A 16,097-nucleotide genomic window follows, 5' to 3' on the forward strand; every position below is an offset into this window, starting at 1 on the left:
ACCTGCCCAGACCCACTAGAACACACATCCATCTCCATTAACTACATCACACCTGCCCAGACCCACTAGAACACACATCCATCTCCATTAACTACATCACACCTCCAACTGTCAGTTGGTTGCATGAATAACTATGATTACTAAATGTTACATAATTGTAAATATGAAATATCAAAACCAAATGTACACCCCTTTGTTAATATGTATTGGCAATACTTCACTTAATGGTGAGGCATGGAATAATAAAACATGTATATTTTGTCAGGCTGAATGTTTGAAATATGAGGTGATTTGAGTCATGCTTCTTCAGTAGTGGAATAAAGACAATTAGCACTTGAATGTTGTCAAGAAATACTGGAGTGATGTCAGATTGTTAATAAATTGATTATAAACTCATTTATTATACTGCGTCCAGGCTGCAAGTTGAAATTAAGTTGTTTTCAAGTCATTGAAAAAAAAACGACCTGTAAAAGACATCTTAACTTTCACTTTCAACCGAACATATATTGGACTTCGGGCATCTTTTTAATGACATTTTGGGGTGTCCAAATCAATAACCAATATGCATTAACAGACATCTCAACTTTCACTTTCAACCGAACATATATTGGACTTCGGGCATCTTTTTAATGACATTTTGGGGTGTCCAAATCAATAACCAATATGCATTAACAGTTTGATAAATTGAAAAACATAAAATTTAAACAAACGTGCAACAATAATCATTTTACTTTTTAAAACAAGCTCCTTATAAACTGTTAAAACATTCTACATTGTGACATCATTAGAACACTCCTACTACCATGTTAAAACATTCTACATTGTGACATCATTAGAACACTCCTACTACCATGTTAAAACATTCTACATTGTGACATCATTAGAACACTCCTACTACCATGTTAAAACATTCTACATTGTGACATCATTAGAACACTCCTACTACCATGTTAAAACATTCTACATTGTGACATCATTAGAACACTCCTACTACAATGTTAAAACATTCTACATTGTGACATCATTAGAACACTCCTACTACCATGTTAAAACATTCTACATTGTGACATCATTAGAACACTCCTACTACCATGTTAAAACATTCTACATTGTGACATCATTAGAACACTCCTACTACAATGTTAAAACATTCTACATTGTGACATCATTAGAACACTCCTACTACCATGTTAAAACATTCTACATTGTGACATTATTTCATTGATATCATGAAACAACTCCTTCATGTATTTTCTGATGTTTAATCAGAGATCTTTTATCAGAGTATCTCTTGTCACATTGATCACAGCTATGAGATTTCTCTCCTGTGTGTGTTCTCTGATGTGATACCAGGCTGTTTGACTGAGTAAAACTCTTCCCACATTGAGTACAGCTATAAGGATTCTGTCCTGTGTGTGTTCTCTGGTGTAGAGTCAGTTTGCCAGATTTAGTAAATCTCTTCCCACACTGATCACAGTTATAAGGTTTCTCTCCCGTGTGTATTATCTTGTGCACTGTCAGATCTCCAGATGAAGTAAATCTCTTCCCACATTGATCACAGCTATAAGGTTTCTCTCCTGTGTGTGTTCTCTGGTGTAGAGTCAGTTTGACAGATGTAGCAAATCTCTTCCCACATTGATCACAGCTATAAGGTTTCTCTCCCGTGTGTATTCTCTTGTGCACTGTCAGATCTCCAGATGAAGTAAATCTCTTCCCACATTGATCACAGCTATAAGGTTTCTCTCCTGTGTGTGTTCTCTGGTGTAGAGTCAGACTGCCAGATGAAGTAAAACTCTTCCCGCATTGATCACAGCTATAAGGTTTCTCTCCTGTATGTGTTCTCTGGTGTAGAGTCAGATGGCAAGTTTGAACAAAACTCTTCCCACAATGATCACAGCTATAAGGTTTCTCTCCTGTGTGTATTCTCTTATGCACTGTCAGGTCTCCAGATGAAGTAAATCTCTTCCCACATTGATCACAGCTAAAAGGTTTCTCTCCTGTGTGTGTTCTCTGGTGTAGAGTCAGTTTGCCAGATTTAGTAAATCTCTTCCCACATTGAGCACAGCTATAAGGTTTCTCTCCTGTGTGTGTTCTCTGGTGTGAAGTCAGAGAGCTAGATGCAGTAAAACTCTTCCCACATTGAGCACAGCTAAAAGGTTTCTCTCCTGTGTGTGTTCTCTGGTGTAGAGTCAGGCTCCTAGATGTAGCAAATCTCTTCCCACATTGATCACAGCTATAAGGTTTCTCTCCCGTGTGTATTCTCTTGTGCACTGTCAGATCTCCAGATGAAGTAAATCTCTTCCCACATTGATCACAGCTATAAGGTTTCTCTCCTGTGTGTGTTCTCTGGTGTAGAGTCAGTTTGACAGATGTAGCAAATCTCTTCCCACATTGATCACAGCTATAAGGTTTCTCTCCCGTGTGTATTCTCTTGTGCACTGTCAGATCTCCAGATGAAGTAAATCTCTTCCCACATTGATCACAGCTATAAGGTTTCTCTCCTGTGTGTGTTCTCTGGTGTAGAGTCAGACTGCCAGATGAAGTAAAACTCTTCCCGCATTGATCACAGCTATAAGGTTTCTCTCCTGTGTGTGTTCTCTGGTGTAGAGTCAGATGGCAAGTTTGAACAAAACTCTTCCCACATTGATCACAGCTAAAAGGTTTCTCTCCTGTGTGTAATCTCTTGTGCACTGTCAGATCTCCAGATGAAGTAAATCTCTTCCCACATTGATCACAGCTATAAGGTTTCTCTCCTGTGTGTGTTCTCTGGTGTGAAGTCAGTTTGCCAGATGTAGCAAATCTCTTCCCACATTGATCACAGCTATAAGGTTTCTCTCCTGTGTGTATTCTCTTGTGCACTGTCAGATCTCCAGATTTAGTAAATCTCTTCCCACATTGGGCACAGCTATAAGGTTTCTCTCCTGTGTGTGTTCTCTGGTGTAGAGTCAGTTTGCCAGATGTAGCAAATCTCTTCCCACATTGATCACAGCTGTAAGGTTTCTCTCCTGTGTGTGTTCTCTGATGAATTTTAATGCCTGATGATGTGAATCTCTTCCCACAGTCAGAGCAGCAGTGAGTTATCTTCCCTGTGGGTCTCTGTGGGTGTTTATTGAGGTGTTCTGATCTGGAGAGACTCTTCTCTGTCTCCTCAGCATCATGAGGTTGTTGAGGCTCCCCAGAGGATCCACGATAGTCACGTCTCTCTCCTGTGTGAACAACAAAGTCAGACAGATGATTAAAGGCCCACAACAGCGATAATCCAGGGTAAAGGTTGATGCCAACAGCATAGCCATGATGTTGTACAACAATAGACGTCTGTAATGAATGTTAAAATTGTCTTAAAATGAGCAAGAAGTCATATGTTGTCTTGTTTTCACATTAGTAGTAGCATCTAAGATTGTAGACTAGAAATAAGTTATTCATGTTGTTGAAACTCTAAGCAGTGTGGTAGAAGACTTTTGGTCTACAATACAGGCCCCTTTGTGTTTTCTATAGCAATTTGATTGCATAAACTCCTCCATGCTAATGAGGAAACCACTAGTTATGGATGTCGTATATCTGGTGTGACAAGATGAATTAAAATAATCTGCCCACTCCATCAAGCAATGGGGACAGCAACACAGGGCATTCACGGGACCTCATGGAACCATGGACCACACCTGCAGAAACTGGACAACAGGGGGAAGCAGAGGAGATACCTATCATAGACTTCTCCCAGCTGACGCTTGACATGCCACCTACGCCGCCTCAAGTGGTAGAAACAACCAGCTGGAATCATTAAGTAGAATCAGCCAACAGTAACACGGAAGCAGCAGAATGGGAGTTAGTAGTGCATGACCTAGATTTAGAATGAGAAGCTTCCATTTAGACACAGGTCTAAGATGACGTAATAAGCAATCTACCGTCCCAGTGTAAGCACTCAGTGTAAGCAATCTACAGTCCCCGAGTAAGCACTCAGTGTAAGCAATCTACAGTCCCCGAGTTAGCACTCAGTGTAAGCAATCTACAGTCCCAGTGTAAGCACTCAGTGTAAGCAATCTACAGTCCCCGAGTAAGCACTCAGTGTAAGCAATCTACAGTCCCCGAGTTAGCACTCAGTGTAAGCAATCTACAGTCCCTGAGTAAGCGGCCGGTGCAAGCAGCAGGGCAGTGTCAGTGTGAAAGTGTGGTTTAGCCACAGCTCCAGAAACTTCCGAACTTCCCCTGTAAAAAGGTATATAAAGAGAGCAGAGATCATAAGAGAGGCATGATCCTCACTGACATATGAGACAGACTTCATATGGAGAGTCATCATAGGTAAATTTACTATTGCACTATACGCTTGTTAGACGAGAACAACATTTGAGAACCGGATAATTTTGCCTAAGTACTTATTGGATCACTATCTGAAGCTACTTGGTTGAACTTTGTGAACCCGAAACTGAGTCTCCGAAACACAGGGGTCTAGACACCTCTTGATCACAGACAAAGCGGCAGTCACACAGTGAGACATCAGGTACAGATGTGATTAGCAATACAAGGAAACAGCCAAGTACCGGTTACAATATATTGACACAGAGTTGGAAGTGTATAGAGATATTGGAATTCGGAATCTAGTGTTAGTGCTGTGAGAATACCAATTGCAGGAAAGTGACCAAGGGGCGGAGCATTAAAGGTAATTGAACTATTTTTGCTATTTAGTCAATATTGTTAGAAGTGTTAACGCATTTAAAGTTTTGCAATATTATCTGGCATAGCGTAAAGCATTAAGGATTGATTGAGCATTATTGATGTATTAGGAAACTGTAGAACCATTGAATTGTAATAATGTGTATAAGACAAAAAACAGTGATTTAATAAAAGCTTGAAACTTTGACAACTAGGCCAGATTAACGATCTGGAGAGCAAACGCCTTTAACACTCTCACTGAACAGAAAGTGACCCTGGTTATAGGTTAAAGTGATTGCACTAAAGAATATTTGGGGCGGCAGGGTAGCCTTGTGGTTAGAGCATTGGACTAGTAACCTGAAAGGTTGCAAGTTCGAATCCCCGAGCTGACAAGGTACAAATCTGTTCCTAGGCCATCATTGAAATTAAGAATTTGTTCTTAACTGACTTGCCTAGTAAAATAAAGGTAAAATTAAAAAATGTCATTGTGTGGACAATAATATATTTTTAGGAGAGTCAAAATATATAACAATACTAGTTTCCAAGTGACTACTAGCTGACGAGCATAATAATCAATAGAAGAAGTTATTAGGTATTGATATATACAGTGCCTTGCGAAAGTATTCGGCCCCCTTGAACTTTGCGACCTTTTGCCACATTTCAGGCTTCAAACATAAAGATATAAAACTGTATTTTTTTGTGAAGAATCAACAACAAGTGGGACACAATCATGAAGTGGAACGACATTTATTGGATATTTCAAACTTTTTTAACAAATCAAAAACTGAAAAATTGGGCGTGCAAAATTATTCAGCCCCCTTAAGTTAATACTTTGTAGCGCCACCTTTTGCTGCGATTACAGCTGTAAGTCGCTTAGGGTGTCTCTATCAGTTTTGCACATCGAGAGACTGACATTTTTTCCCATTCCTCCTTGCAAAACAGCTCGAGCTCAGTGAGGTTGGATGGAGAGCATTTGTGAAGAGCAGTTTTCAGTTCTTTCCACAGATTCTCGATTGGATTCAGGTCTGGACTTTGACTTGGCCATTCTAACACCTGGATATGTTTATTTTTGAACCATTCCATTGTAGATTTTCTTTATGTTTTGGATCATTGTCTTGTTGGAAGACAAATCTCCGTCGCAGTCTCAGGTCTTTTGCAGACTCCATCAGGTTTTCTTCCAGAATGGTCCTGTATTTGGCTCCATCCATCTTCCCATCAATTTTAACCATCTTCCCTGTCCATGCTGAAGAAAAGCAGGCCAAACCATGATGCTGCCACCACCATGTTTGACAGTGGGGATGGTGTGTTCAGGGTGATGAGCTGTGTTGCTTTTACGCCAAACATAACGTTTTGCATTGTTGCCAAAAAGTTCAATTTTGGTTTAATCTGACCAGAGCACCTTCTTCCACATGTTTGGTGTGTCTCCCAGGTGGCTTGTGGCAAACTTTAAACGACACTTTTTATGGATATCTTTAAGAAATGGCTTTCTTCTTGCCACTCTTCCATAAAGGCCAGATTTGTGCAATATACGACTGATTGTTGTCCTATGGACAGAGTCTCCCACCTCAGCTGTAGATCTCTGCAGTTCATCCAGAGTGAACATGGGCCTCTTGGCTGCATCTCTGATCAGTCTTCTCCTTGTATGAGCTGAAAGTTTAGAGGGACGGCCAGGTCTTGGTAGATTTGCAGTGGTCTGATACAGTGGTCTGATCCATTTCAATATTATCGCTTGCACAGTGCTCCTTGGGATGTTTAAAGCTCGGGAAATCTTTTTGTATCCAAATCCGGCTTTAAACTTCTTCACAACAGTATCTCAGACCTGCCTGGTGTGTTCCTCGTTGTTCATGATGCTCTCTGCGCTTTTAACGGACCTCTGAGACTATCACAGTGCAGGTGCATTTATACGGAGACTTGATTACACACAGGTGGATTGTATTTATCATCATTAGTCATTTAGGTCAACATTGGATCATTCAGAGATCCTCACTGAACTTCTGGAGAGAGTTTGCTGCACTGAAAGTAAAGGGGCTGAATAATTTTGCACGCCCAATTTTTCAGTTTTTGATTTGTTAAAAAAGTTTGAAATATCCAGTAAATGTCGTTCCACTTCATGATTGTGTCCCACTTGTTGTTGATTCTTCACAAAAAAAATACAGTTTTATATCTTTATGTTTGAAGCCTGAAATGTGGCAAAAGGTCGCAAAGTTCAAGGGGGCCGAATACTTTCGCAAGGCACTGTACATAGGTAAAAGAGACTTGAAGGTAAGGAATTATAGGAGGAATCCATAACACTCAGAATATTTAAATAGGAGTATATCTATCCAAGACCTCATTCTAGACCGGAAAATAAGGGAGTGACAACGTGAACGAAGGAACAAACCCAACTCACGCGAAGGGCCATTACGAAGAAATAGAAGGGTTGGTAGGGCCGCACACCTAGGCCCTTGTTACACCGCAGTAACTAAAATCCTAAAGTACTCTGCCCAGCCAGAAGACGGGGTAGAGGCATTTGCTGCAGGTATTAGGCAAAAGTCAGCACCGTGACACTGGTAATGAGGAAACCACTAGTTATGGATGTAGTATATCTGGTAATGAGGAAACCACTAGTTATGGATGTAGTATATCTGGTAATGAGGAAACCACTAGTTATGGATGTAGTATATCTGCTAATGAGGAAACCACTAGTTATGGATGTAGTATATCTGGTAATGAGGAAACCACTAGTTATGGATGTAGTATATCTGGTAATGAGGAAACCACTAGTTATGGATGTAGTATATCTGGTAATGAGGAAACCACTAGTTATGGATGTAGTATATCTGGTAATGAGGAAACCACTAGTTATGGATGTAGTATATCTGCCAGGAGCAAAAATGGTGAGCAAAGATTTTAGTTTTTCACAATGTATTCTGAATGTGAATGGGGGAAAACTCAGGGAAGTAACCTCCATTTCCAGGTTGCTTATGAGAGCATTTCACAGTACTTTGGGTGTTAATTGTAAGGATCGTTTGAATGTCCTGCTTAATATAATGTTTGTGTCGTCATTGCAAATCAAAAAACACTTCAACCAGTAAAATGCTTTTTGGCTTTTCCATCAACCTGACAATGAGGGTTTGTACACTGTTATCCATATATAGCCTAGAAACCTGGTTAAACTATCATTAGGACATCATGGATGAATTCTAGAATATACTATATAGCCTAGAAACCTGGTTAAACTATCATTATGACCTCATGGATGAATTCTAGAATATACTATATAGCCTAGAAAACTGGTTAAATTATCATTATGACCTCATGGATGGCCAGTCCTTGTATTCATAGTGTAGTGAATTCAGGGAGAGGCCCTGAGCTGAACTCGCTGAACTGGGTCCAGCGACTGTCAAGTTAACACCTTTTAACTGTTACGCCAAGATGTCTGAACTTCTTGACGAGGTCGCTAGGTGTTGGGTTAAGGTTTCTACAATATCGTTCTCTATGAATTTGAGAGTGGTTACACTTCTCCTTCCCCCATCCCTCAGCGGTTAACCAAGTCTCTGGGCAGCCATTTTGTTGCTGTTTAAAAAAAACACAAAACACAGTAATTTGCAGTACAAACAATAACAAATCTGTCATTCCACCACTATTTTGGTAATAAAAGATTATGGGGTTGGAGAAATGTAACTACAGACAGACCTATGGATGCAAGGACTGACCATCCATGATATCAACATTATAGTTTTAACCATGTTGAGGCGGCAGGCTAGCCTAGTGGTTAGAGCGTTGGACTAGTAGGTTGCAAGTTCATATCCCCGAGCTGACATGGTACAAATCTGTCAATTAACCCACTGTTCCTAGTCCGTTATTGAAAATAATAATTTGTTCTTAACTGCTATACAGTGTTGATTTACATTGTTTCTAAACATTATAGTAAAAAAAGCTTATTTAGGGTTCTGATGGGGTACAACAGTTGAACTAAGCTCATGAGGCATGTTATATTCTTAAAGAATCAATGGCTGTAAATAAATCATTTAAAAGTCACAATATGGATGTAGCAATTGCAGATTTCCACCTTAACACCAAACATCAGTTCAACTGCAGAGTTTGTGCCTCTGTTGTTAAGACAGTACTTACTAGTGTTAATCAGGGAACGGTTTCTCAAAACCATCTTATGGCTAAATTCATCGTTAGAACCACTGGACGCCTTAAGATGCGTTTGGGAAACCGGAACCAGATATCCACGTTCCTCCTCTTCCTCCTTTTTCGATGTAACAGTCATCTCCTCCCCCTCCTCTTTCACGCCATAAACTACATGCTCTCCTTTCACTGTAACACCATCCTCCTCTTTCACTCTGAACGCGTCCTCCTCTTCTTTCACACTAAAGGCCCCACTCTCCACTTCTTGTTTTACTGTGATATCTTCCTCGTCTTTCACTCTGAACGCGTCCTCCTCTTCTTTCACAGTAAAGGCCCCACTCTCTACTTCTTGTTTTACTGTGATATCCTTCTCTTCATTAGAAGGAGAGTAGCTTAGTGACCGCATGGTCGGGGATGTTAGCTAGGCTAATGCTAACTTAACCAGCCCGCTTGCTGACTAATAACAACACCGTAAATATGAAATTAAATCGGATAACTAACTAGACGACAGAAATGGGTTTAAAACACAGTGGCTAATATACACGAAAGCGTCTAAAGAGCTATATTGGTTCGGCTAATTTGTCTAGCAAGCTACCGAGGTGTCTGACGAGCTGTTGCTGCTGATGAAAGAAGCGTTCCGTCCACTAGATTATACGTCACACCAACAGCATAACCATAAATTCCCAGACCGCCATCTGCTGACTGGAGTGGGTAACGCAGTTGAGTAAAATGTTTATTTAATTTTCAGACAAATTTAAAGGGTTGGAATAATAATAATTTTTAAAACGTCGCCAGTCCTAAAATATTAATTAGCCCCCCCTAAATAAATCAATATCAGTCACTCATTTACGTAAATCGTGATTTAGCCAGCTAGCTGGGCTAGTTTTATAGGTGTTGTGACATGAGTTTGAAATTGTCATTCTGGTTGTTTTAGGGACACCTTAAACAACCCACAAACCAGGCGGTCGTTTTGTGAAAAAGTGGATGTATAGAATCTAGCTGGCTGAAGAATTTACTGCAAATTGAATGTACAAATTTGTATTTGCCATGCAGATAGATGAAATAACGTATGCTATTGTGCAGTGGATGATTAAAATCCCTGTATGCCCATGGATGTGTAGCTAGCTATCTTCTCCCATATGTTCAACAGGAATCTGTGTGAGGCCTCACCTGGTGTCCACACCACACTAAGTGGCTGCAGAGTACTTTATGCTGAAAAACATGAACGGACAAACAATACATCGTAGTTATTGAAATAATGAAGTGTCTTACTATTCTCCATGGTTGGCCCTCTTGCCTATTCTATGAAGGTGGAAGGAGCCACAGTTATACACCTGGGGCCTGTTGCACAAAAGTAGAATTAAGACATCCGGGATAAATGACTCAGCTGAGCTCAATGAAGCCAAAACATGTGCGTCCAGGCTTAATTGGTTGCACAAAGACCAAGCCAGGATGAGCAGACACGGATTCATTAAGCCAGGTGAAACCAATCCTGGATAGGTGCGCGCTCACGGCTCACTCAAATAGACCCCGCCACAGATCACAGATTAACTGATTTACCATGGCAACTAGAGCCGCGTACTTTTCCCCGTCGGAAGCACAAATCCTCATGGAGGCATACGAGGAGGTAAAAGATATAATTAAGAAGAAAGGCAACACCGCCACAGTGATAAAGCAAAGAGAAAAACCGTGGCAAAGTATTGCAGACCGCCTGAATGCGTAAGTAGTGCACAATTACACACTCACCGCTCCGCTGAAACATCACAATTACAATTCAAATATTTAATTCACATCTCCAAAAATGCAGTTGTACTGTAATTATGAAACGGTTAATTTTTTTTATTGAAATGCACTGCAGATATGAGTGAAATTGTGTAAAGTAACTCCATCACACTGTATAAAGCTATGATAAAATTTTTGATATTTTTACTGAAAACAAGACAAAAATACCAAGTAATTTTTTGCAGTGTGACTCCATTAAGTGTGTGTGTGTGTGTGTGTGTGTGTGTGTGTGTGTGTGTGTGTAGATTAAACATGAACGGGCCAAAACGGACATGGCAGCAGGTCAAAATCAAATACAAGAACATTCTGCAGAATGGTATGGTCCCTGACTAATATTTAACAAAGCACAAGCATATATTGTACCCAGAAGGTGCCTGCTCACACATTGTCTGTACTGTTTTAGCAGTGAAAAAGAATACCCACAGACAAGGCACGGGTGGTGGGTCACCAAAGGCTGACCTTACCCCAGCAGAGGACATGGCCTTGGAGCTAAATAAAGGCAGGCCCGTCTTAGAGGGGATCCCTGGGGGGAAAGAGACGAGCATAGGTTCCTCCCAAGATGCCACCCGCTTCATTCAAGGTATGTCCTTCCATCTCTACATGGGATACAACCACATTCATATTGAATCAATTTGGACTGTCTGACTTTGGTTTACCTATTGCCTTGCAGTGTCTGGCAGCACTGTGTTCCTGTTAGAGCCACCAGCACAAGCACCAGACGATGCTGATCCAGTGAGTACTCCATCAAAGGCATACTGTAGGCCTGGCATGTCTTGTCTACTAGCTTCAATATGAATCCGATTAAATGTGATAGGGTGAAGGCCCCAGTGCAGCAGCAACAGCACATGATGGAGACGATGATGAGGAGGAGACCATCTCTCTGGATTCCAGAAGGCATGAGGTATCATGTTAAGACTGTGAAAGTACTATTTACTCTACAATGGTGAGGAGTCCTCATCAAAATCAAAAAATCTAATTTCTTTTACAGGACCCAGATGCTATACAGTGGGAAAACCAGCCTGGCAACATAGTGCGTATTAATAAAAGGACACCACATCCTGCCAAATTCCAGCTGCGCTAATTGTATTGTGTTCACAGAGCTCACAAGCTATCAGAAAGTTGTATGGCAACCACCTCCGGTGCCAAATAGAACTGGCAGACATAGACATTCAGTACAAGAAGAAAAAGATGGAAAATCTTGCACTGGAGTTCGAAATAAAAAAGAGGACAATTAGGAAACTGGACCTTGAAATAAAAAAACTTGAGAGGGAGGTGAGATATGCCTTCAATGTACACTGTATGCTAACTGTAACACAAATGTATTAATCATTATTTTTCTTTCCTCCCCCAGCTCCAAGAAGATGACACAGCTCAAAATAAAAATTAGGTATATTCTCGTAAAGTCAAGTGAGCCATGACATATGAGCTCTTATTGTGAGCACACAGGACGGTGGCATCTTTCTAAGGTTTTTTTTATTTTCCCAGCAATCAGTACAACCAAGTCATCGTTATAAGGCATCGCCCTCTTTTGCCCACCCCCCCCAGCACCAGGTGTGGCCACTAGCCTATATGAAGGCCCAAAATTGTGTGTTCCTTTCTGCTCTGACAATGGCATGCCCATTCGTGCGAGATGTGGTGGATGAAGAAGCACTTGTGCTGAGGAGAGCCTTCAGGTGAGAAAGGGTCTTCAGGGACCGGTTGGACCCACTGGCCTTCCCTGATGACCATCTATATGAAAGATACAGGTTTTCTGCAGATGGCATCAGGTATCTATGCAGACTACTGGGTCCCAGGATTAAGCACCGCACTGCACGGAGCCATGCACTGAGTGTGGAGCAAATGGTTTGTGTGGCCTTGCGCTTTTTTGCTAGTGGAGCCTTCCTGTACTCAGTGGGGGATGCAGAACAGCTGAACAAGGCCACAATTTGCCGCACAATAAGGAGTGTGTGTCTGGCTATCAAAGCATTAGCAGATGTCTTCATCTCCTTCCCTGGCCACAGAAGACTCTGTGACATCAAAGAGGAGTTCTATAGGATTGCAGGTAAGAGGATCTACAAATTACAGGACAACTGTTAACACATAGTAGGATACTCATTACTTTGTGTGACAGGTTTCCCCAATGTCATTGGTGCAGTGGACTGCACACACATAAGGATAAAAGCCCCCTCAGGTGCCCATGAGGCCGATTTTGTGAATAGGAAATCCTTTCACAGCATTAATGTTCAGGTGAACATAACTTTTTGATATTGTCCATTGACGAACACTCTGCATTGCCAGTGATGTGCATTGATTGGTGTAATATTCCTCATCTTATGATTTCAGATGGTCTGCAATGCTGACTGTGTGATCAGCAATGTTGTGGCAAAATGGCCTGGCTCAGTCCATGACTCCAGAATCTTTCGGGCCTCTGAAATCTATCAGTGCCTATCACAAGGTAAGCCACACAACCCCTATTTATAACCATCATGGCTGTGTCAAGAATATCACTGTGTTTATGAGGTAGTAATGATGAGATTTTGTGTTGACAGGTGAATTCTCTGGTGTGTTGCTGGGAGACAGGGGGTATGGCTGCCAGCCTTTTCTCCTGACACCTTTCACAGACCCCCAGGAAGCACAGCAGGCCTACAACCATGCCCATGCCAGGACCAGGGCCAGAGTTGAAATGACCTTTGGCCTCCTGAAGGCACGCTTTCACTGCCTTCACAAATTAAGGGTCAGCCCTGTTAGGGCATGTGATATTACTGTGGCTTGTGCTGTCCTTCACAATGTGGCCTGCCTGAGGAAGGAGAGGGCCCCCAGAGTGCCACCAGCCATGGACTGGGACAATCCGGCAATCTTCCCTGATGACGACAGTGGTCGGCTGCTGAGGGACCAATATGTGTTGAATTATTTTAGTTAGTATGTGTGCTTTCAATTTTGGTTAAATATGTCCTGCGGTGGCAGAGGAATTTGGGTTTTTTTGGGTTCGTTTTTTGACGAATTTGGCCTCTTATGATGTTTGTGCGGTATACTGTGTGTAATACAAGGCTGCAGGGAGGCTACTGCATCCATTCATTTGTCTGTTCAGTTGATGTGTATGGATTTGTCCTGCATTTATTTTAGTGTGCAGACATGCAGGGTGTGTTATACACATTCAAAGGTCTGTATATGTATAATTTTGTATAATATGCTTAGATTCTGTGCTTTCCATCTTGTAGAGTCACTGTGACTTCAGTTTTGAAAGGAGCTGATGGTTTACCTGCTTTGTTTTGTCCTTATTCAATAAAGGAACATAATGTTACACATTGTGTTTTTATATTCATATGGAATGTGTATTTGTTTATATGACAGAGTACTAGGGCCACACTGAAGAAAAAGGATAAAGTCATAAATTTATGAGGCTGGTTCTTTCTGCAGAAAAGCTACATATTGTTTTTACAGTTTTGATACTTATGACAATGTGATACTTAATATTCTGGCACATCAGCATGTCTTTGTTTATGAAACCATACTGAAGTACAATTTCACGAAATGCCCCACATCTGTCATTTTAACAACTGTCCTCCTTTAAAACAACTGGTTACAATATTATGACTTGTGTTTTTTTCCCCTCTGTGGCCCTAATATTCTAGCATTTTATATATAGCCTTATAGTCTATGGGAAACTGTAAATTATCTAATGATAGCAACATCATCTAAAAATCATTTTTTATCCAAAATCATTGAAATTAATGATCACAAACGTTTAAATAACAGTGGGTCTAGTTATATGTGATAACAATGTATAGTGAGCAGTGAAATAACTATTGGTTTCCATTTGTGGTGACTGCTGACTGACATTAGGGATGAGATTAAATAGATCCTGGAATTTAGCCTGGTCTGGAGCAGGCTAGCTCCACAGAATAAATCTCCATGGTAATTTATACCATAACATATCCTCCTGCCCCCTATCCATCTTTAGTGCAACCGGATTACGGATCAATTGAGCCAGGATCACCAAGATATCCTGGCTTAATCCCTTATCCTAGTTTTGTGCAACAGGCCCCTGAACCTGCTTACAGTACAACACAATCCAACAATCAGATTGATACATCAGTGTGTAGTTGTGGGTTATCGGGTGTCTAATTGTTCTACATTTTTTAAAAATTGGGTGATTTAAAATAGCCTGTTTTGTTTTTTGCACAGACATCACACCCTTACCTAAACAGCACCCTCACCTGAGAAGTATAAATCAAAGGGAGAGAAACTGGGAATGGAATAACTGCAGTTAACATAGCTAAGTAAATGGAAGAATACTCTTATTGCAATGTGAATGGCTCTTAAAAGAGCCTTTGGTTGTGCATAGTGTAGTCTATGGTGTTGCCAGGGAACAGCACCCTCTTTGAAGAAGTAGGAGGTGAAGATCTCCTGCACACGGATTGCCTCTCTTGCTGCGTTGTTGGACCCCATCCTTGAAACATCCTGCAGAACAGCAGACTCCTCCTCCTGGACACAGCGGCGAGCTGCAGATCCCCTCCTGGTCCTCGTGTCCATCATGAAGTTATGCAGGACACAGGTAGCCTTCACACACCTGAATTCCTCCAGGAGGCAGTCCCAGATGACCCTGGTCACCCAACCTTGCAGTACCCTACACGGTAACTGTAGGCAATCGTTTTGAAGGAATCTCCAGCTACAAGGTATCTGTAGGAATATGGAAGACAATGTCATTATTAGACTGTTACATCACCAGGTCATTGTGGATTACTAAAGTATAATATCCCTGATAACAAATCATGATAACATTGGATTGATAGATACATGGGCACACATATGTGCATGTGTAGCATGTGACAATAACAGGATCATATCAAGGATAGCATCACAAATGAATACATAAATACCACTTGAAGCTTCATGATGAGTTGATCATTTGAATCAGCTGTGCAGTGCTGAGGAAAAAACAACAATGTGCCCCTCTTTGAGTCCCCTAGGACTGAGAACCACTGCTCTTCATTGGGACCTCTTCATATGTAGTCTGGCTTTCATAGAGCTCTTTATCTGAGGACAGAAAACCTAACAAGAAACACACTTCATTATAGTCAAATTACACCACACTGGATATTATGTTACTATTATCTCGGTCCTCACTTCTAGGAACAGGAACAACACAAAAGTACCTGCCCTTTCCAGAATAGCCTCCTCTCTCATTGACAGTTGGGGCTGCTATCCTTTCACCCTCCTCCATGGCTGTTAGCTAGCTAGCTACCTATAAATGCATTTGGAGTTGTTTTTAACAGTGATAAATAGATAGCTAGCTAATATGAAGTTAGGTAGTTGCTGATATTTAATTCACTTAGCTAGCTATCTATCTATACAGTATTTGAAGTTGGCTAGATAGTTAATTTAGCAGCTCATTTGAGTTAGCCTGCACTGTAGCTGTTACGATAAACTAGGAGTGGTGGGTGGAATCAGGCGCAGAGAGCAGGGTTCAGTCGTTTGTCAATTTTATTCACCGGCGCAACAAAACCGGTCACACCAACACACAGGGCGTGTACAAGTTCTCAGTCCAAACAACAGGACATTTTAGTCCGGAG

The 16,097-nt window shown here is 41.1% G+C and overlaps 3 protein-coding genes across 5 annotated transcripts in view; 2 read left to right on the top strand and 1 right to left on the bottom strand.

Annotated features, from left to right (window-relative positions):
• Positions 1–16,097, top strand: part of LOC139394529 (zinc finger protein 271-like) — a 55,255-nt gene that overhangs the window by 26,941 nt on the left and 12,217 nt on the right. The window lies entirely within an intron of this gene.
• LOC139394538 (zinc finger protein 271-like) lies at positions 1,151–2,694 on the bottom strand (the record flags this gene model as incomplete). Its single annotated transcript, XM_071142630.1, has 2 exons — positions 1,151–1,847; positions 1,932–2,694. Coding segments are annotated over 2 exons (1,383 nt in total), but the record flags the coding sequence as incomplete, so codon positions are not given.
• Positions 10,791–13,825, top strand: LOC139394536 (putative nuclease HARBI1). Of its 3 annotated transcripts, none has more exons than XM_071142627.1 (10): positions 10,791–10,861; positions 10,949–11,125; positions 11,216–11,277; positions 11,360–11,446; positions 11,534–11,817; positions 11,897–11,932; positions 12,031–12,586; positions 12,656–12,771; positions 12,868–12,979; positions 13,074–13,825. In XM_071142627.1, the coding sequence occupies exons 7-10, from the start codon at positions 12,385–12,387 to the stop codon at positions 13,442–13,444; spliced, it is 801 nt and encodes a 266-aa protein (XP_070998728.1). In that variant the 5' UTR covers positions 10,791–10,861; positions 10,949–11,125; positions 11,216–11,277; positions 11,360–11,446; positions 11,534–11,817; positions 11,897–11,932; positions 12,031–12,384; the 3' UTR covers positions 13,445–13,825. The 3 variants fall into 3 exon arrangements, with proteins under 3 accessions (XP_070998728.1, XP_070998729.1, XP_070998730.1); XM_071142628.1 differs by having other exon boundaries at positions 10,797–10,861; positions 11,534–11,575; positions 11,644–11,817; positions 11,897–12,586; XM_071142629.1 differs by lacking the exons at positions 10,791–10,861; positions 10,949–11,125; positions 11,216–11,277; ... (1 more) ...; positions 11,534–11,817; positions 12,656–12,771.

This window comes from Oncorhynchus clarkii, unplaced genomic scaffold (assembly GCF_045791955.1).
Source record: "Oncorhynchus clarkii lewisi isolate Uvic-CL-2024 unplaced genomic scaffold, UVic_Ocla_1.0 unplaced_contig_391_pilon_pilon, whole genome shotgun sequence".
Classification (NCBI taxonomy): domain Eukaryota; kingdom Metazoa; phylum Chordata; class Actinopteri; order Salmoniformes; family Salmonidae; genus Oncorhynchus; species Oncorhynchus clarkii.

What these genes read in the sequence shown, in the direction of transcription:
- LOC139394536 (XM_071142627.1), top strand. Translation starts at nt 12,385, where the DNA reads ATGGTTTGTGTGGCCTTGCGCTTTTTTGCTAGTGGAGCCTTCCTGTAC. An exon ending in TTCACAGCATTAATGTTCAG is followed by an intron (nt 12,772 to 12,867) that starts GTGAACATAACT and finishes TTATGATTTCAG; the next exon opens with ATGGTCTGCAATGCTGACTG. An exon ending in CTATCAGTGCCTATCACAAG is followed by an intron (nt 12,980 to 13,073) that starts GTAAGCCACACA and finishes TTGTGTTGACAG; the next exon opens with GTGAATTCTCTGGTGTGTTG.